Consider the following 20,532-nt stretch of genomic DNA (forward strand, 5'->3'; position numbering starts at 1 on the left):
ACTAGAATGGTTGCTAGGCATAGGCAATGCCAAGAAAGCAGTTACAAGAGTACAAACAGCACTAACACAAATGATTAAATCCGACTTACAGCCCCTAAGGGAGCACTGGGTGATGAAACTGAACCTAAACATATCTGATCAGGAATGGCTACAGGTCCAGATATACCCGAAAAGGGTCTCTCAGAATGTAAAATTCAAGCTAATCCAGCACAACATAATCCCTCACACTTACCTAACCCCCAAACATTTACCTTCATGTTCGCCCAGTAGCAAAATAAAATCTGAACTTCAAAGGGCAAAATAGCTATTTATGTTTACTACAGAATGTTTTATTTAATGACGACAAAAGACTGTACAAGAAAATTGCAAACTGAAGAGACCAACTTACTTCTTTTTTCCTTTTTCTTAAACTTCCCTTTCTTTTTTCCATGCTCTTTCTCATCATCAGACACAATATCGGGGGGCTCGTGTAGGATTTCATGAGGTGACGAAGGCTCTCCAGCGCGGTACAATCCAGGGAACTTGGTAGGGCTGATTTCTTCAGAGCTTGGGGTGCGAGCAAGCCCCCCACTGTGCTCCGCCCTTCGATGCTCGCTAGGGCTACTGGTGGGAGGCAGGAAGCACTCCGTCATTTTGTCTGATGCACAACAGATGATACTGTGCCTCTGCTACCTATTCATTGTACCTGAAATAAGGACAAAACAGACTGGTCATGTATTTTTTAAAGTTCTTTACAGAGGCATGTATATTTAAGTATGTTCAGGAGTCAAACGCCTCATTATGCTTATTAAACAAACAACACACAATTCATTAAGGGAATGCAGAACAAATCAAAACATTCACCCCCAGTCAAGAGATCTAGGTTAAATCCATCATTCTTTTGCTCTCCATGCCACCCCAGTTTAGACCTGGCTATATGCTCATCAGCAAAGATAGCTTGAATCCAGGGGCACAGTGAGCCCGGGACCAACGTCTAGGCATACCCACTTAGGGCTAGAAAGCAAAAGACACAATTGATGGACGGAATGCAGAACAAATCAAAACATTCACCCCTAGTCAAGAGATTTGGCTCCATGCCACTGGAGTCAAGCTATCCTGACTGATGAGGGGTGAAACCCCGAAACCGGTCCGAAGATGCTCGTGTCCAGTCCAGGGAGGACCTGGCCTGGAAGTTCGGGCTGGACTGTTCCCATTGGGCGCAGGATCAAGACTGATTTGGATATGGCTGGGTTCAAACTGGAATGTCATGGGGAGAAAAAAAACTATTAATTTAGGCCCAGATCTGTGTATTGGGGTGAATGTATGTCATTGTTCTGTATTCTGTCAATCAATTTTTTTTGCATTTATTAAACAAACGGCAGCTTATAAACAATAAAAAAAATCCTGGTAAAAAGAAATGGAATAAATATACTAGTCTGGAGACACATGAATCAGAATGAACATCTGCAACTTAATTTCCAAGAATAAACAATATATGTTAACCTAATACACATTTCTATAATTGTTGCACAGGTCAGCTTTTGATTTCTAAACAAATAAAAAAACAAAGGCAACAGTAACACTAGAGGTGCGAAGAGGAATGCAAATAAAAAGAAAACTGGAAAAGAAACATCAGCATCACAGTATCAGTCATGCTCATAGTTAAGAGTTCCTTTCTACCTCATTATTTGTACCGAACTATTGGTAGTTTTTATTAGGTCACAGCCTACCAGACAGCACAGCTGACTGGTTTACTAAATACATCTTGGGGACATTCATAAAGTTGACTTAGGAATGCATTTTGCCCGTTGCTTACCATTTGCTTTGTGACTCACATTTTCTGTCTATTTGCAGTCTTTTTTGCTTTAGACTCTTCAGGATCAGTTCACCCCTCCCCTTTCCTAAACCGTGTTTACTGTATTCTTTCACGAACTCACATTCTGTTAACAGGCTTTTGCTCTTATCTGGTCACATTTGCTGAGCATTAAAAAACAGAGGTCAAAAGTCAAGCTGTCAGCTGACTTCAAAGTAGCCCGTTCCTGCCCTTCCTATGTTCCATTTACAAGTCTGTAAAATATCTATTAAACAGTACATGATGCAAAATGTGGATGACAGATTTTTTGGAGCCTGTTGTGTCCCCCGTCCACAACATTGGCTACCTGAAACACAATGAAGCCTTTACAGTTATTGGCGCACCCAGTCATGTCGAGGCGCTGTTTTGTGTCAGCCTATTAATTGTATCTGTAAGGGTAATATTCTGAATTAAGCTCTCCCAGCCACGTTCTCTTTTTGTGCCCGTTACAATTTTGGAATTCTTTGTTCAGCCTAGCCTCTCACCTAGGCCTTAAAGACAGTGTTCTCTATGGTATTCGCTCCATTTCATATCGCTGTACAGGGCCCATTTCTACAATGTGCCGCGCATTCCATGTCCAACATCTGTAGTTAGCACAGTTCAATATTTTACCATTCAGCCCTGCCTAAACTTTCTAGTAAGAAAAGTTCTACACCATCCCATTCAGTTTCTTTGGGCACAGATTATTAAAGCACTCTTTTAGAAGTCCTTGCTTCCTTTTACAAATTCACACAAATTGCACAGAGTCTGTGACTTTGTTTTAGAATTGACAACTTCCTTTTAGAGAACCATGTTACTCTTCAAATGTTTGCATAAAATATAACATTGTTCCTTTTGTTACACTATATAAATTAAACGATACGACCTAAAGAATACAGGCGGTAAAGACTCACCTCTTTGACAGTGGTTTTTTTTGGGCACAGTCTGTGCTTTCAGGCAGCTGGGAGTGGAGAGCAGCCGGGAAAGTGATACGAGTAAAGGCACTCCCCCAATCACCATCACACCCCAAATACGACCAGTAACTAATCCCCAAACAAACACACACACACTCTCCTACCAGCAAGGCCACCCTGATGGTCACACACATACTCTGCCCAAAACGATCACTGTTTCCAGTGACTCGAAAGTTCAACAACAAGCATTTACAATGCAATAGGTCTCGCATTAGGAAAGTTTGAGCTATTGGTATTGTGAATGGCAATGTTTTTATTTATGTGTTGGTTTTGAAAATAGCGAAATTAATAGCTTTGGCATTTACAATGGCAATAGTTTTAACTTTTGCAAATGTGACACCTATAGCATTTGTAATGCAATATGTGTTGTATTTACGTGACTTGGATGTATTGATATTACAAATAACAATGGCTTTTATTTTTTTTTTTTATTTTTTATTTTTTATTCCATTAAGGTAAGAGAGAAAACATCACATTACCTCTGTCAGACGTGGTTAAGACGCCATAAGGCCAACTACTTTGACTTTTTAGGAAGCACATCAGTATAGAGCCATGGAATAGGCTGTCTTACAATACACTTCCCACGCTCATGGTAATGTGATCAGCCTGAAAAGAACTGGTTGGACTTAAGCGCCATTGTTCACACAAGTTGCCACTACCCCACCCAGCCCCTCAATACCACCCTTCAATAGTAACCCTCAAGTTTTCATAACCATTCTCTCTCACATGATTTTCTTTTGTTTTATAGCGCTACTCATACCAGTGTGGGGTTTCAAAGCACTTTACATCGCACACGTTACACAGAGACAATGAATCACACGTGTGTAAATCAGTGTATAAGAAATGTGTAGTATTCTGTGTTTGTGCCCTTATGGCACTGGTAGTTGGAACCCTGAGTGTTGGGAGTTCTGAGGCTGGGAGTGGAATGCTGACAGTTGGTCAGTTGGATGCTGTACTATGATCCTGTCGCTGTGCTGCTCTTGAGCCGAATAAACTTGTTCACAGCTTCCTGCGTCTGTGACCCTTCTTTTACACTACAGAAACGTTGGCGACGATGCTCAAGAGCATGAAACGGACCTGCAGTCTCACCTCGTGAATGTTGGAGTATCGAGAGAGAAGGTCGGAGTGCCTCAGCGCCGGCGAGGAAGAGGAGTCGCGTTGAGGGAGAAGAGCGGAACCCCACAGAAGGAATCTGTCCTGAGCGGCGCGCACGACGACAGACACTTCCAGATAAGTGTTCCGTATTGTTTTCTTTGCGCGTCCATCTGGGGGCGGAGAGCTGGTGCGCAACGGTCGTGGTTGGCGCTGAGTGGAGCGTGTGGTTGGCAGCGTTAGGCACGCTGTTTACGACCCGTCGGCCATTTTTACAGTGACGTCTGTGGTTGGCAACGCGGGACCACGCACGCAGCGGCCATTTTGACTTATGTAATCAAACGTGGTTGGCAAACCACGAACAATCTGCAATACTGTTGTGCGCTACACGCTGTGGGGCAAATTTCAATGAAAAAGCGCCAAACAAGATTAAACAGGATATACTGTTGTGCGTTACACGCTGTGGGTCAAGGAACAATAAAAACACAAACAACGTTCTCCTCCATAACGCTCTACTCCTACATAAACAGTTAGTAGAACCAAAAAGGAAATTTAATTTAAGCAAAACGAGTTTTCACTGCTGCACCCTGTTTTGCTACTTTACTAGCCAGCATCCAGTACGTTCAAAGGAAAAAATTATTCTTCAGTTGGCCCAGCGACATCACAAGACCTGTTTTCCTTTTGGTTTCTTTTTCACTCAAATTTACTTTATCTTGCAATGCAATCAGTTTCGCCTCCACCGCCTTTCCTGGAGACTCCAGGGAATCCGCCGATAATTTGGAGGAAGTGGTTTGACGCCTTCGAAACCTATCTAGGTGCAATAGGCGCTTCTAGATACCGCGCAGAAAGAAAGAAGTGTCTTCTGTTGCATTCTTTGGGTTTCGAGGGTAGGGAAATCTTTAAACACTTACCTCCTATTGCAAGAAACAATGAAGATGACATCGATGACTATGTCGAGACAAGGATGAAATTGGAGTTGAGGTTTGACGTGAAACCTAGTCTCGTTGTGATCAGACATAAGTTTTTCAAAAGGGACCAACTCCCAGGCGAAGATGTGGAAACCTATGTCTCCACCCTGAGACAATTGAGTGCTGAGTGCGAGTTTGAAGGATTCAGAGAACAATTGATTAGGGATCAGTACATCTGCAAGTGCACTGACAAGTCGATACAACAGAAGTTGCTCACGTTAGGGAATCCTACTCTGGAAGAAGTAATCCGCACAGCCAAAAGTATTGAATTATCGAAGAAAGAGGTTAAAGAACTTGAAAAAAAGAACGAAGAGACAGTCTCCATTGTGAGGTCCAAAGAGAACAGAGAAACCAGAACTGGTCCTGGTCAACAACCTTTTGAGAAGAACTTTCCTTCTTATCCACAACGCAACGATAGGAATATGTTTTCTAGACGTGACATATGTTATAGATGTGGGAATCCCTCTCACAATAAGGATAATAAGTTCTGTCCGGCTAGGAGTGCCACTTGCCGCACCTGTGGGAAATATGGTCATTTTGCAAAAATTTGCCAAAATCCAAGGCAGGGGAATATGAGTTTTGGCAATAAGTCTCAGAGTCAGGTTAACACTACTGGGGTAGGATGTGTTGCTGAATCCAATGAAAACACCAGCAGGGGGGAAGATCACATTAGTACCATCCAAGATGATCTTAGAGATATGGTTGTTGTAGTTCGTGAGGGGGAGAATTCCGTTGATGTGCCTACCAAAGTCGACAAAGACATGGTCATAGTTGTGCGTGATGATGGAGTCATTGTTGGAGACCCTTCGGATTGTGTTGATCCTTATGAAAATTTTGGTGTGGGTGATAAAGTCATTTCCTTATTAGTAGACTCAGGAGCAAAGGTCACTATGATCACCCAAGAGCTTTTTGATGAGACTTGGCCAGGAAGGAAGCTAGAACCTCCCGACAGAGCTCCTGTATCCTTTGAGGGGCGCAGAATAGCATTGGATGGGTATTTTGAGGATATCATTCAATTCAGGGGGAGGAAGATTTTTGGGAAAATTTATGTGGCTTGCAAGGGTCTTAACATTTTGGGTTGGTTCCATGGTGGATTGTTTCGGTTAATATTAAGACCAGGTGCTAAAGAACAGGTTGGGATGGAAGAGGATGTTTCAATTTTAGAGAGTTTGGCAGTTGTTGAAACTGATGACTATGTGGTAGGTTTGGCCATTAAGTTTCCTTCTGTTTTCAGTAAAGGGCTTGGAACGATTAGAGGTTTCGAACACGAAATCAGAGTTAAGGAAGGGGCCATTCCAGTCAAGCATAAGGTAAGGGGTGTCCCTTTTAGTGTCAGGGATAGTCTTGAAAAGGAACTCATGGATTTGTGCAAAAAAGGAATTATCGAACCTATCGAGTCATCGTTGTGGTTGTCTCCCCTTGTTGTTGCAAGGAAAAGGAATGGAGATTTGCGCGTCTGTGTTGACTTACGCAGCCTTAACAGAAACATCTGGGTTGACTCTCACCCTTTGCCTAAGATCAACGACTTATTGTCTCTTACCAGGGGCGCTAGGTGGTTCACCAAGTTGGATCTAGCATCTGCATACCACCAGGTGGTGTTGAGTGAGTCTTCTAGGCATTTAACTGCTTTCGTTTCGCCTTTTGGCAGCTTCCAATACTGTAGAATGCCCTTTGGTCTTGCCTCTGCGGCAGCAGTTTTCCAGAGGTTAATGAGTCAGATGTTCAAGGACACTCCCGGAGTGATCGTTTTCCAAGACGATGTCTTAATTTTTGGGCAAAGCAAAGGGGAACATGATGTTTCTTTGAGTCAGGTGTTAGGCATTATGCAAAGTAAAGGTGTTGTTCTTAAAAGGGAGAAATGTGTTTTTCTCAAAGAGAAAATGGAATTCCTTGGTCATGTAGTCTCTCACAAGGGGGTTGAACCACGTCCAGGGTTAGTAAAAGCCATTGTCGATGCCTCTCCTCCCCTGGATAAACCTGGTTTAAAATCCTTTATAGGTTTGAGTGAATTCTACTCTAGATTCATCAAAGGTTACGCGTCTAAAATTCAACCTTTAACCAACATGCTCAAAAAAAATGTACCTTTTGTGTGGAATGAGAACTGTGATGAAATTTTTCGCTGGATCAAGTCTCAGCTTGTGAGTGACAGTGTACTTAGAGCTTTTGACCCTAATAAGGAATGTGTGGTGACTGTTGATGCTAGCGGGTTTGGTCTAGGGGCTGTGCTCACCCAGAAGAATGGTCAGGTTGATAACACCATAGCTTATGCGTCAATAGTTTTGCGTGGTGCAGAGATGAATTTCTCGGTCATCGAGAAAGAGTTGTTGGCCTGCTGGTGGGCAGTCAGAAAATTCAATTCCTTTCTCTGGGGCAGTCATTTCACTATACGCACGGATCATAGTCCTTTGGTCTCAATTTTGTCTGGTGAAAAGATTAAGGAGCACACCCCTAGGATTGCAAGGTTGTCGACCAAGCTTCTACAGTATGATTTTGACATAACCTATTTGCCTGGAGCAAAAAATGTCAGGGCAGACTATTTCTCACGTTTTCCTATCTCTGGTAACGACTCCGAGGTTGAGAGGGAAGATGATCAGGAGGATTGTTTTGTAGCGGCATTAGACTTAGAAGGCATGTGTGCTGTGAATGAAACTGAATGGAGAGGAGAATTGGCCAAGGATGTTATCCTTGCTCGTGTCATTGAATTTTTGAAGTCTGGTTGGCCGAGGGAGAAGTATGTCTCTGGACCTTTTCAGACGTATGTTAAGGTTGCCGAAGAACTCACTGTAGAGGATGGTATTCTTTTGCGATGTGGTAGGCTGATTCCTCCGGAGAGTTTGAGGGAACGGCTTATGGATGGTGCGCATGAAGGCCACTTAGGGAAAACTTTCATCAAACGCAGGTTGCGAGATGTTTTTTGGTGGCCACAAATGGATGCGTGTGTAGATTCAATGATTGATGGTTGTGTTATATGCAACTATTCTGACAAAAGTCTTAAAGTGAGGACGCCCCCCCTGGAACCGGTTCAACTTCCAGAAAGAGCTTGGGAAAAGATTGGAGTTGACCTGGTCGGACCTTTTAACCTCTTACCTCCCACCTCACGATATGCAATCGTGGCCATTGATTACTATTCCAAATGGCCTGAGGTTCGGTTCATCAATGAGCCCTCCTCCGCAAATGTCATTCTGTTCCTGAAGGATATCTTTCTTAGAGAGGGTTTTCCTTCATGCATCATGACCGACAATGGGGTACAGTTTGTTAGTTCTGATTTCGAGTCTTTTCTCAGACAAAGTGGCGTCTCTCACAAGAAGAGTTCCTTGTACCATCCCCAGTCCAATGGTCTTGTCGAGAGAATGAACCGTGTGTTGAATAACTGTGTGCAATGGGCCATTGCCAGTAAGTGTGTGTTGGCGAACGCTGTTCGCTCCATGTTATGGTTCTACCGTACGACCGCACATTCTTCCACTGGTTTCTCCCCTTTCGAGCTTCTAAGAGGGAGGAAACCGTCGACTAAGATTTGTCCAGGTTGGATGTCCAAGTGGGTCAAGATGAATGTCATAGATGGCATTGATGGTCTTGTGAGAGAAAATGTTAACAAAGCACAGGCTAGGCAGAAAAGTCATTTTGATGGGATGAAAAGGGTGGTGTCTCATGGTTTCTGTGTTGGTGATGTTGTCCGCATTAAGAATCCTGCTCATGTCACCAAAGGCAGGAGTAAATTCTCTGAACCGTTTGTTGTCAACAAGGTTTGTGGCAATGCTGTGCGAGTTAACAACAACCATTGGTGGAATGTCTGTAAGGTTGTCAAAGTTAAAATTGCCTCCTCTGAATCCACCAACTCTGGCGACAATTGTTGTAAAGAAGATTTGTCGCCCACACTTCGCAGGAGTTTGAGGGTACCCAGGATTCCTGTCAGGTTCAGATAGTTCTGCTTTTCTTCCCTGTCCTGCTATGTTAGGTGCTTACCTCGTTTTGTGTTTTGTCAGGCTTTCTTTCTTCGTTTTCTTCCTTCTTTCGTTTCTCTTTTCGTTTTTCTGTTTTTTCTGTGTATCCCTTTTCTCTTTTCTTTTCTTCCTTTTGTTTGCAGAAATGAGGATAATGTAGTATTCTGTGTTTGTGCCCTTATGGCACTGGTAGTTGGAACCCTGAGTGTTGGGAGTTCTGAGGCTGGGAGTGGAATGCTGACAGTTGGTCAGTTGGATGCTGTACTATGATCCTGTCGCTGTGCTGCTCTTGAGCCGAATAAACTTGTTCACAGCTTCCTGCGTCTGTGACCCTTCTTTTACACTACAAAATGTTACATAAGAAAGAGGACTACAGGTGTAGGAGTCACATGTCTTCCATACTGGTAGGCAGTATAGTTTGAGTGCTTGATCTAGAGTAGCAAAAACTCAGAATTTAAAACGTACCACCGTGGTTGGGATTGCCTCTACTAATAAGAATTTATTTCTAGCCAAATGACTCCTTTTTGCTACATCAGGATAATGAAATACAGGGGAAGAAATCATAACGCTCTAACCTATATACCTTGCAGTTTTCACGCAGCTCTTTGATGACAGTTAATAACCAACAGTTCTATATGGATATTAATTCATAAATTGCAAGTAACAAAAAGGATCTCCCCGACCAAAGCAGTAACCCACTGAACTATTTAAAGTACATGCACTTTTGTGATCTGCATGGTACGAGTTCTTTGGAGTCGGCATGTTCACCCTCGGCACTACTTTATGATGAGTCAAAACTTCTAGTAGACAAAACACGATCTGTGTCCAGCAGGTCCATTAATCCCCAGAGTTACCTGGACATTTTTATTGTTGCCTGAAATTGCTGGAGACAAAGAACGCTGCAGCAGGTGCATTTAAATCCACAATATATTTGACAATACAGCCCCACCTGAAGTCAGCGCCCGGTGCAGCAGCACCATCTCACCCTGACAGCCAGTCAGGCCAGTATGATGACGTGTTCTGTTTGGCTCGTTGTGGAGTGCTGATTCGTATGAAGTGGTTGGCAGTGACGCATGCTCTCATACCGCTATCGTTGGCCCACACCAAGAAACGTTCTCTCTCTCTTTTTTTTCCCCTCTCGCTGTATTTCTTATTGATTGGCCTTACGTTTTCTACCGTCACTCTTTTTTCATTTTCACTTTTATAATTTCTCCCCCTTTCATTGTCCCGGTTAAGCTAATAACATCGTTACTTTTCTAGTCCTCTTTATTTCTTCCTTATTGCATTAGTTTCTTTGCGCATCTCGGAAGCTTTTTCCCGCTACACCTGTAGTTACTCTACGCAGTTGTACCTCCTATTTTTGAATCTGCTCCGTTGTCCTTTAATATTGACCCAGCGTCCCCCTGCCTCGCGCTTGTACTAACTAGTTCTATCGCTTGGTTTGCCGCATCCGTTTTGTATAGGGCAGCTGGGGACATTGTAGAGGGGGAGACCAAGGGAGGAGGTTATGAGTGAACGGAATTCCATAGGTGCACGGGAGTTAGGAGTGCGGGGATTGCCTGTTGAAGGACGGGCGTGTAATGTATTAAGGGTGAGAGGACGATATTCGTGTAAGTCTGAAATAATAATCTGTGTGCAATTTGTTAATAAAATACCCATAGGCGAACGGTACTGTCCAAACGCCAGTGTCGTTAAAATTATTTCCCCCCTTTTGAATTACAACTGCTCTCCCCGTGGAACTCCCATTACCCCCCCTCGTGCTCCATCCAACTCTCTTCATGGCCATCTTCCCTTCCCTCTCCGAGTTGTCTGCCTTTACCTTGTTACCTCGCCAGTGGAGGCTCCGGTCCTCCGGGTGTGGGAGCGGCGCGCGAGTGATGAGGAGCACTGGCAAAGCCCGCCCTCCGCAGGCACCTCCTCCGTAAGCAGACCGGTGCCGGCGAGGCTCAGGACCTCCCTGCAGATGCGGGCTGAGAGCATTAATACTTTTAAATAGTGCGTCCCGTGAAAAAAAACGCCTTTAGGTGTCCGCGAGTTCAGGTTGTGAGTAGTTGTACCGGGGTTGTGTCCCCAAATAAATTATCATCGCCGACGGGCCCGGGATTCCAGAGGAAACGCTGTGCCCGCCTCCCTGCTCGGGGCCGCGCTGCCATTGGCGGACCCCTGAGGCAGGAAGCCAGGCAACGGGAGAGAAGACGTAGGCCGGGCCAGAAGAAAGAAGGAAGTCCCGCCTGCTGCTGGGCTATGATTGGCTGCCCGCCGGGATGGAGCAAACAAGCTGAGTCCTCCCACGGCCCGGGGCTCCCGTGAGCTACGGAGAGCCCCGGGGCCAACCCAGAGAAGAGAAATCCTGCGTAGCCAGTGAGTGGGGTCCGGTGCTGGTGTGTGTGTGTGTGTGTGTGTGTGTGTGTGTATGTGTACGATTGCGGCGGCGGAGGGGAGGGGGGGTCTTTGTATGTGTGCGTGCGTGTGTGTAGGTGCGCTGGTGTGTGTGGGGGGGGTCTCTGTGTGTGCGTGTAGGTGCGCTAGTGTGTGTGTAGGTGCGGGGGCGGGGGGGTGTGTGCCTGTGTATGCGTGTGGCTGTGTATGCGTGTGGCTGTGATGTGTGTATGCGTGTGGCTGTGATGTGCGCATGCGTGAGTGTGGGTGCGCGTGCACGCAGCTGAATCCAGCCGAGGAAAAGCTCGTGGCAGTTTCTTGTCCTTCATTCCCCCGAGTCAGCTAGCTATAAGTCTCCAACCTGGACGCATCCTTCGGATGCGATTTTCAGGCGAGACCTAAAAAGGAAATGCAGGCGGACCTCTTTTGTAACGTCAGAAACAACCCTCCTCCCCACTCTCAGTATGTGCCCGTCTCTACCAGCATGCCCCTTTCCTACCCGCTTTAATAGTCACACAGAAGAGCTGGGGGTTCTCCTAAATCACTATTAGTGGTTGGGTCTCGCACTAAACAACACCTGAACTGTTACTCGGGCAAATCTGTCTGTGTGTGTGTGTTTGTACAGTGCCTGTTTAAAGCTTCCTGGCTATCTGCAAATGTGCTCGGAGATGCCTTCATTCAAAGTCGGTCAGAACTCCAGTAAAGAGTTGGGGGGGTGGGGGGGGGGGGGGGGAGAAGTTATAAGTAAATGCATAGGGTAACTGCGTAGCATAAATTGGATAATGGCAGCATGTGTTATTTTTAGCTCCAAGAAGCCTAGAAGTACGGCATGAGGCGCTTTATAAAAGAAGTTTAATTTAAAGCAGACATGTATAACAGAGGAAAATGTACATATCTGAGAGTTTGATGCCTTTTTGGGCTACATTAGCTCTGGGTGTCACTGCTTCCTGTCTGTGGGTTCACACTTATATGTGAGTGTCTGCGTCCTCCTGTCCGTGGCCTCACACAGTCTATGTGAGTGTGTGTGCTTCAACATGACTGTCAGCGGACACCATTTGTGAATGCCTAACTTTCTCCTATGTGCCCACACTGTTTATGGATGTTTTTTCCCTGCCTGTTGCTTATACAATCTGCGGCTAAAAAAAGACACATTGGTGATGAAGCACAATTTTAAAAATCATAATGCGGGGGGAGGAGCCAAGCCGGAGACCAAGATGGCCGCTTAGGGACTCTGCTCCGCCGACCGCCGTTCCCTACCCACCTATCCAGGCCCACACCTGATCCCCGACCCCGGAGCGGAAGCGGTGCCCAACGCTGCCTCCGCGGGCCGGCTCCGAGGATTTGCGGCGAAGCAGCATCGTCCTCAAGTGAGAGGCCTGGTTCGGCGTGGAAGCCGGGCACCTCGAGTAGTTGCGTGACCGGCGGCAAGTGAGGCAACACCCGGGACACGGACGGCCTCTCACCGGTCCGACCGAAGGCCCAGAAATACTTTCCCTGTGCTCCCCTCTTGGTCACGCTGCAGGCACAGGGGCAGCGTGGGTAATTGGAGTGGGTGCAGGTACATTTGATGCCCCGGAGTGCCCTGAGTGACTGGCAGTGGAGGCTGCCCGGCGCCATTACAGCCTGGGATTGCACTGCACAGGGGCCGAGTGAAGCCTGCCACCGGCCCGACTCTGGAGATGAGGCATCCTGGAGATCACCTGGTGCCAGGGAGGTGAGGGGGACTGTCCTGCGCTGGAGGAGGGATGCGGGAATAGACGTTGTCCCTATCTGAAAGGTGCCCTGAGAGAGACAGAGAGTGGAGAGTGGCAACCACATTGGTGACCAGAGTGGCCGTGAGGGTAAGAGGATACATCGGTGGCTGACTGAGGGGGAGCCCTGCCTGAGCCGTCTTGGAAGCGCCGCAAACGGCTGAAGTGCGTTGCCACTGTTTTTTTTAAATAGCGTCAGTGACATTTGAGGAGTCCCTGCTGGTGCTGACACCCATATGGAGTTGGGGGAAAAAGCAACAAGGTGGTGGGGTGACCTGAGGGGCGGTGACGGACTCTTGGCCTCACTGGAGGGCGCAGCGGTGGACGTTCGCAGTTTTAGGGGCGTAACAGAGGGGGGCCTCTGTGAGATATAAGATCGTATACAACGTTGAGAGGGTCAAAAGAGACTTTGGTGCGGTGTCCAGCCCAGGTAATCGTTGTGTGGACTGAGGTTCGGCCGTGATACCCCTGGGGGGAGGCGTGGCTCTGGGGACACCGCTCGCCTCCCAGAATTGGTGCAGATTGCCGCACTCAGCCTGGACTGGATGGTCGTGATGGAGCAAGGTGAAGAACAAGATTTTGTTCAAACTTGTGAAGTTAATCTCTCATAATAAAGTAACCACATTAATAAACTTGTGGTGAAATTATTAATCACCTCAGTTTAAAAATGCATTTATCATTACACGCGGGATAAACTAATATGCTCTATGTTGCAAACGCAAAGAAAGAATAATAAACTAACCTTGTCTATTGTCTTTGTCAGTATTAAATGCGGCAGTTAAATTGATGGCATGTCCCTTTTTTATGTGCTTATGTTATGTCTTTCGTGATAAAAGCTCATGGAGTTCCTGCTGTACGAAAAGGAGAAGTAATTATGATGCTGCCTATTTGTGCTTTAGCTAGGTAATATAATTAACAGGATTCATTAGTAATGGGGGAGGGTAACAGAATGAGTCTCAATTCTTTAATTAATTGATGTCTTGTGTTTGTTTAATAATAGTTTCCGAAGTGAGGCCTAAAAGATGGTTCAGAAAATATGGCTGACAGAGTTGCAGATGCAAAAGCTTGTCCAGAGTAACATCTTTACGCATGCGCAGCTGTGAAGATTTTTGCTGCATTGTCATCGTGAATTAAAAAGCAGTTCTTTGGTCGCGTTGAACGTGCTCATGGAGAGATGGGCCAAGGACAGGAACTTGATTTGTCTGCCAAGGTTAGGAAGTGAATGTTCAGAACTCGAGGAAAAGTTACTTTCTTGAGGAAGCTGAATTAAAAGACAATAGGGCTTATGTAAAGCCTGGACTTGGTCAAGAGTCGGAGATGACCTAATAATTTTATCATGGACTGACACAGGACAGCCAATGAAAAGCTTGGACTCGTATGAAAGAATGTAAAATGTAGAAAGTTTAGCTAGAGAGAAAGGTATAAAGTCTGACACAATGAGCAAGAAAAAAACTCTTACTTTCCGATTCCCGAGTGTCGTGACATGCTGATGGACCTTTGGCGCATGTAAGGACAGCAGACTTTAAATGATTTTTCCTTTTCAGGTGAAGTGAGAAATAGACAGGGAAATAGATTTTGGGAATGGGAAACTTATTTTGCTAATAATTCATGTTTCTGAGCTTGCTTTAATATGTCAGTCTTAATTTCATTTCTTTATTAAATGCTGCTTTCTTATTTGCAAACAAAATAAAGATTCTAAAACGTAAATGCTTTTTCCTTATGAAAAATAAAGATAATAAAATTAGATTTGAAAAGACAAGCTGGTCTTGTTTATTCATGGTCTAGTTTCCATCAGTTGATCAAATCGCCTTAAGTGATTTGATTTATAGGTAATAATACGTTTAAAACTATGGTAAAGATTAATGAACTGCAGTTGTATATAATAATATAAATATTATGAGACTAGATTTATTAATCAAATCACCTGATTCAGTTGCTCAAAAATTGTCTCATTGGTGTTATGGGCCTGAATATGTGTCTGATGTTTAATGGTGAGTATTGAGGTGATAGGTAGCGTTTGTGAGACAGTTTTTCAATCAGAGCGCTGGATCAATTACTTGGTAGCAGAGGTACGGTTACTATGGTAACTAGCATGTTACATGGTAACATATAGGATTAATGTCTAAAACATGTTAAGTTTGTTTAGTTGTTATATGTAGTGGAAAGGTTTTTTCCAGCAGTGTGAAAATTCCTAGTCTGTGCCGGCACAAGTAGTGTGACAGGTGAAGTTACACAATGCATTTGTTCTGTTTCAAAATAGTGGTATCGTCGTATATCACAAGTGTTGTGGTCGTACAGCACAAGTTTAGGGATTTTAGGTGTGTAAGGTAGAATATATAGTGAGGATTGTCTATGAAATCGTAGCTTTCGAGTATAGGGACATCTGTCCTGTTTTAAAACTCACTGTGAAAAGAGTAGTAGAATTTATCTAAGCTTGAGTGAAGGGTGAGAAAGCGTCGTCTATCTTACTGGCGAGTGTGGATTTCTATTGGTGGGTTAAAGTCCTACTAAAGATTTATGTATGAATGGTTAGGGATTTTTCCGTATGAAAGTGCGTAAATGAATTTGTAATGTACGATTGAGTGAAACTCTAAATTGTCTCTAAGGAGGTGTAAAAATCTCTGTATGTGCATTTAGAGAGAAAAGAGTTCGTTATTTCCTGCTAAAAGGGTAAAGTAGACTTACTTTATCGACAAATTTTAATATTCTGTGAAAATAGCGTTGTCTATTTCATGTAAAAGAATACTTGAATGTTTGGGAAAGCTAACACTTTATTTAGCGAAACAGACAAGTGGTTTGTTTTTTGTGGAGTTATTAACTGAATTCAATTGAAAGTTTTGTAGATATGGCGCTGTGAAAACATTTTGTAAAGGAGGGGTCAGTGTAAGGAGTGAGAGACAGAGTAGCTGCAGCGGTAGCATACGTCACAAGAGTCGCGCTGTGATTGGCTAACATACGTCACAGTATTCGCGCACAGATTGGTTCACGTGACAAGGCAAGCTTACAGCTGATTGGCTCATCCTGAAAAACAGTAATTCTATTGGTTGAGCAAAATAGTGATGAAGCTTAACCTGATTGGTTTATTGGTAAGTTTTGCGCACGGATTGGTTGGTGTTGCGGAATAACAAGGAAGTTGTTACAATCTTTTCTGAAGTAAGGGAAATCGTTTAAAAACATGGATTATTATTACATGAAGGAGAAAAAGAAGCTTTCATGGTTTCAAAAATTGAAAAACAAAATTAAACTTGACAAGAAAATTTCGACGCGAGGTGGTAGATTAATTCATAAGTATAAGACACCAGCAGGTTATGTGTTAGGTGAATATGGTTATCATACTTGTCTTTGGATTGAGAATTGGATGAAGTATACTGAAAATGATGGTGTGTTAGCATGGCCAGAAGATGGATCATTTAACATAGCGGTTTTGAAAAATTTGAGAGAAAGAATGATGAAACTTGTACCAAGGCCTAGACCTACTCAATTTGAAGCTTTAGTTGAATGGGAAGACGAAATGCATGAATTACAAAGAGTGTAGTGGAATACAAAGGGGAACAAGATTAGGTCTTGATAGAGAAACACATCAGGATAGAATGTGTCGATGGAGAAGTGCAGACATGTGTGATGGCTTGTACCCAGTGAGATTAATTGATGAGGTAACTGGTAAAAAGCAAAAAGCATACCCAAAAGAAAAATAATATTAGTGAAGAAAGTGATTCAGACGATGCGGTATTAGAAGAAATGTATACTAAAAAGCCGCCACCTTATCAACCAGTTCGTACATGGACTTCTCCAAGTGCCCCACAAAGAGAAATAATTGATGAGACATCTCCTGAAACAAACCAGAATAAGAAAAGAACACCTGAAAGAGTAGAGATATCTCCTGAAACAAACCATAATAATAGAAAAACACCTGAAAGAGTAGAAACAGGATGTAATTCAAATATATCAGGAGAACATAGTAATTTTACTGAAACTCCAGTTCAAAGATATGAAACCCCCAAGAAATGGAAATAGAACAGAAAGGTAGGAGGGATTACCAGATACTGCAGAATATATTCGTTCTGCGAATGAATTAATACAGCAGTTAACTAAAAGCATGGAAGCAGTAACCGTGCCTGTAACTATTGGACCGGTTCTTCCAGTATTTGATCCAAAGGAAATTAGACATTCAGCTTTAACTGTTCCATTAAATTCAGAAATACATAAAGTGACTGAAAAATTCTATTCAGACTTAACTGAAATACATCGAGAAAAAATGATGATGCCTGATTTAACTTTTAATCAAAGTTTATCATGTAAAACCCCAACTGGTGCAGATTCTGACTCTGGATCTCCGGTAAAGAGTCTGAGTAAAATAGATTTAACACAAACTCCGGAATGCAAATTACTTGATGTTGGAAAGTTGAAAGCAGATTTAGAGGAATTAATAATTGGTACAATTGGAACTGACAGTTTGAAAGCATATCAGGATGATGAATTATTATTTATTTGTGAAAGCATAACATGGAAAACGAAAAACAAATATGATCAATTGGAAGATATAGCTGCTGAATTTGAAGTAAATTTAAGCAAGCAGAAGAATTTGCAGAAAAAGTATAGAGTGGATTTCTCTGAAAAAGACATTGAAAATATGAATCTCTCAGGAAGAATTACTAATATAAAAGATTTAATTGTGATTTTGAGAAAATGGGGTGAATTAAGTAAATGGAGAGAAAAATGGACAAAGAAAAGAGATGAAGACAGAATAAGTTTAGCTTTTCCTGTCCGAGAAAAGGAAAAAGTAGTAAATGAGTTTCCAATGGGAGAAATAGCAGGAGGAGGGTATGTGCATGTCCCTTGGACAAGACAGGACATTTTACTGTTCACAAATGATTTTCCCCAATTAACAGAAAAGCATGTAGAATGGTATCGATTTAGAAAGATGTGAAAGTTTCAAAGGTTTTGTGGGTTGATCTTGATGGATTATTTGACATAGTTGTCCCATCAGATCTTTGGACAGAATGTAAAACTACTATAGGCTGGCCTAGTGAAGAATATGAACGATATAAAGGAACAGGTGCTCCTTCTCCAGAGGTAATGAGAAAGTACGAACAAGTAATTGTGTTTTTGAAAAACAAGATTTCCCCCAAAAGAGATAGATTGGGTTAAAATAGATAGAACAATTCAAGAGTCAAAAGAATCAGTACATTCATTTTATGAAAGATTACTGCTGGTATTTAAACAATACAGTGGTTATGAGCATCTAAGTGAAAAGGATATGAGCCATTTTATATACAGATTTGTATATGGCTTGAGACCTGAAATTAGTGAAATGGTAAGAACTGGTATAGTTGGTTGGCAGTCACACACAGTAGATGATATTTTGAGAAAAGCAAAATACTGTAGTGATGAGACAGAAGCTAAACAAAAGAAGCTGAAAGAAAAAGCAATGTGGGCACAGGTGAAAGTGGCTGAACAACAAATAGCAACTTTGGGAAATAAAAATGTTGATCAGAATCAAGGAAAATTTAAAGGTAATTATAATAAACCAAAATTGATGGGAAATATAGAAGAGTTAAAACAGAAACTCCCATGTTTTATTTGTGGCGAAATTGGACACTGGAAGCGAGAGTGTAAGAATCCGCCCAGAACCTTTTTTAAAAATACATCATTAAATTCACAGATGCAGAGTGAGATAAATGAGCAGCAACAGCTACAGCGACAGGTAGTGAATCAGCAAAGTCAGTTACCACAACCGCCACTTCCAAACTGTGTAAATTTGCAGAGATACAGTACAGAAACAGGATTCAGCGGAGGTGAACAGGTAAACAGATCACCGAGAGTGAATTTGTCGAATGTGTCTCAACAATTTTGGATGAAAGAAGATGGAGGGAGTGAATCTGAGGATTACTTCTGACGGTGCCTGAGAGAGGAGGAAGAGTGTGTGCTTGGAGCCACTCTTGAGGTAGATCAATCTGGTCCATTTGTAAATGGTAAAGTGAATGATGTAGAAATTACTTTCCTAGTGGATACAGGTGCTACCCGTTCTACTGTTAGATCAGTAGAAATAGAAAACCTTCCTCTCTCTGGAGAAAAGATCCAAGTAGTAGGTGTAGCTAATCAGCAAATTAAAACAGATTTAACTGAACCAGTTGAAGTTGAAATAGGTAAATTCAAAGACATGCACAGATTTGTAGTTTGTGATAGCAGTCCTGTAAATCTATTAGGTAGGGATATTCTCTGTAAAATTAACTGAGCAATATATTGCTCACCGGATGGTATAGAGCTTCAAACTCCAGAAGAAGATGGGCTTTACAAATTAACAATGTCAATGGTTGAGGCAGAAGAAAGTAAATTATTTCCTGTGTTTGATAAAAATAATTTACCTGAAGAATTAAAAGACACAGTGAATGTAAAAATGTGGGATTTCACTGGAGATGAAATGGGTTTGATGAAAAACGTAGACCCAGTACAAATATCAGTAAAACAAGGAGCAGATTATCCAAACATTCCTCAGTATAAAATGAAAGTTGAAGTGATTGAAGGAGTAACTCCTGTAATAGATAAATTAATAAGGTGTTCTAAAAGAAATCGAGAGTAGCCCGTGTAACTCACAGATTATGGGGATTAAAAAGCCAAATGGAACTTTCAGAATTGTTCAGAACCTGAGAAAGGTTAATAAAATTGTTGTTCCATGTTGCCCAGTCGTACCAAACCCAGCGGTAATTTTATATCAGATTCCGCATGATGCAGAATGGTATACAGTTATTGATTTATGTAACGCATTCTTCACTGTTCCATTGCATCCAGTAAGTCAACAAATTTTTGCGTTCCGGTTCAAAAAGCGTATTTTAGCATGGTGTAGAATCCCTCAAGGGTACACCGAAAGTCCATCTATTTTTAATCAGTTGCTAAAGAAATCATTGGAAAATCTGGATTTACCTGGAAAATCTACATTAGTGCAGTATATTGATGACTTCCTTATAGCTGCAAAAACAAGAGATAATTGTGTAACAGATACCATTACTCTTTCAAATCATTTGGCAGATGAGGGGCATAAAGTATCTCCTGCGAAATTTGAGTTTTGCAAACAAGAAGTGAAATATCTTGGTCACAGAATTGCAAAAGGAATCAGACAAGTGACAACAGAAAGAATAAAAATGATTCAAGCAATGCAACCTCCAAAAACACAGAGACAGGTTAGAATGTTTCTAGGAATGGTAGGTTATTGTCGCCAATGGATTAGTGGATTTTCAGTAATTGCAAAACCACTGCAGAGACTAACAAAAGCAGACATAAAAGACCCGATTAGCTTAACAAAAACGGAATTAGAAGCTTTTGAGCAGCTAAGGAAAAGTTTGTGTGAAGCTCCTCAGAAGCGGCCGCTCCTCACGCTGCTCCCTGCCCTGATACTGGTATCGTAGCGCTATACTGGCAGACTGCTATTCACCTCTGAAAACAATTGCGCTTTTGCTCACACTGCTCCTGCAATAATTATCTGTGCCTGATTGTAACTGTATCGTAGCGCTTCACTACTGAGCTGCGCTTTCATTCATACTCGATTGTGCATTGCTGCCTTACCTGCGTGATTAATTTGAGCCCGATTGTGACGGTGACGCTTCCCTTTGCATAGCGATT

At 42.8% G+C, this 20,532-nt stretch overlaps 1 protein-coding gene across 1 annotated transcript in view; it reads right to left on the bottom strand.

Annotated features, from left to right (window-relative positions):
• Positions 1 to 20,532, bottom strand: part of RALBP1 (ralA binding protein 1) — a 272,192-nt gene that overhangs the window by 194,766 nt on the left and 56,894 nt on the right. Inside the window, exon 2 of the mRNA XM_086964942.1 lies at positions 389 to 685. Within this exon, the coding sequence (XP_086821068.1) occupies positions 389 to 632 (244 nt within the window). The 5' untranslated portion in view covers positions 633 to 685. The remainder of the gene's footprint in view (positions 1 to 388; positions 686 to 20,532) is intronic.

This window comes from Lissotriton vulgaris, chromosome 4_1, assembly GCF_964263255.1.
Source record: "Lissotriton vulgaris chromosome 4_1, aLisVul1.2, whole genome shotgun sequence".
Lineage (NCBI taxonomy): Eukaryota > Metazoa > Chordata > Amphibia > Caudata > Salamandridae > Lissotriton > Lissotriton vulgaris.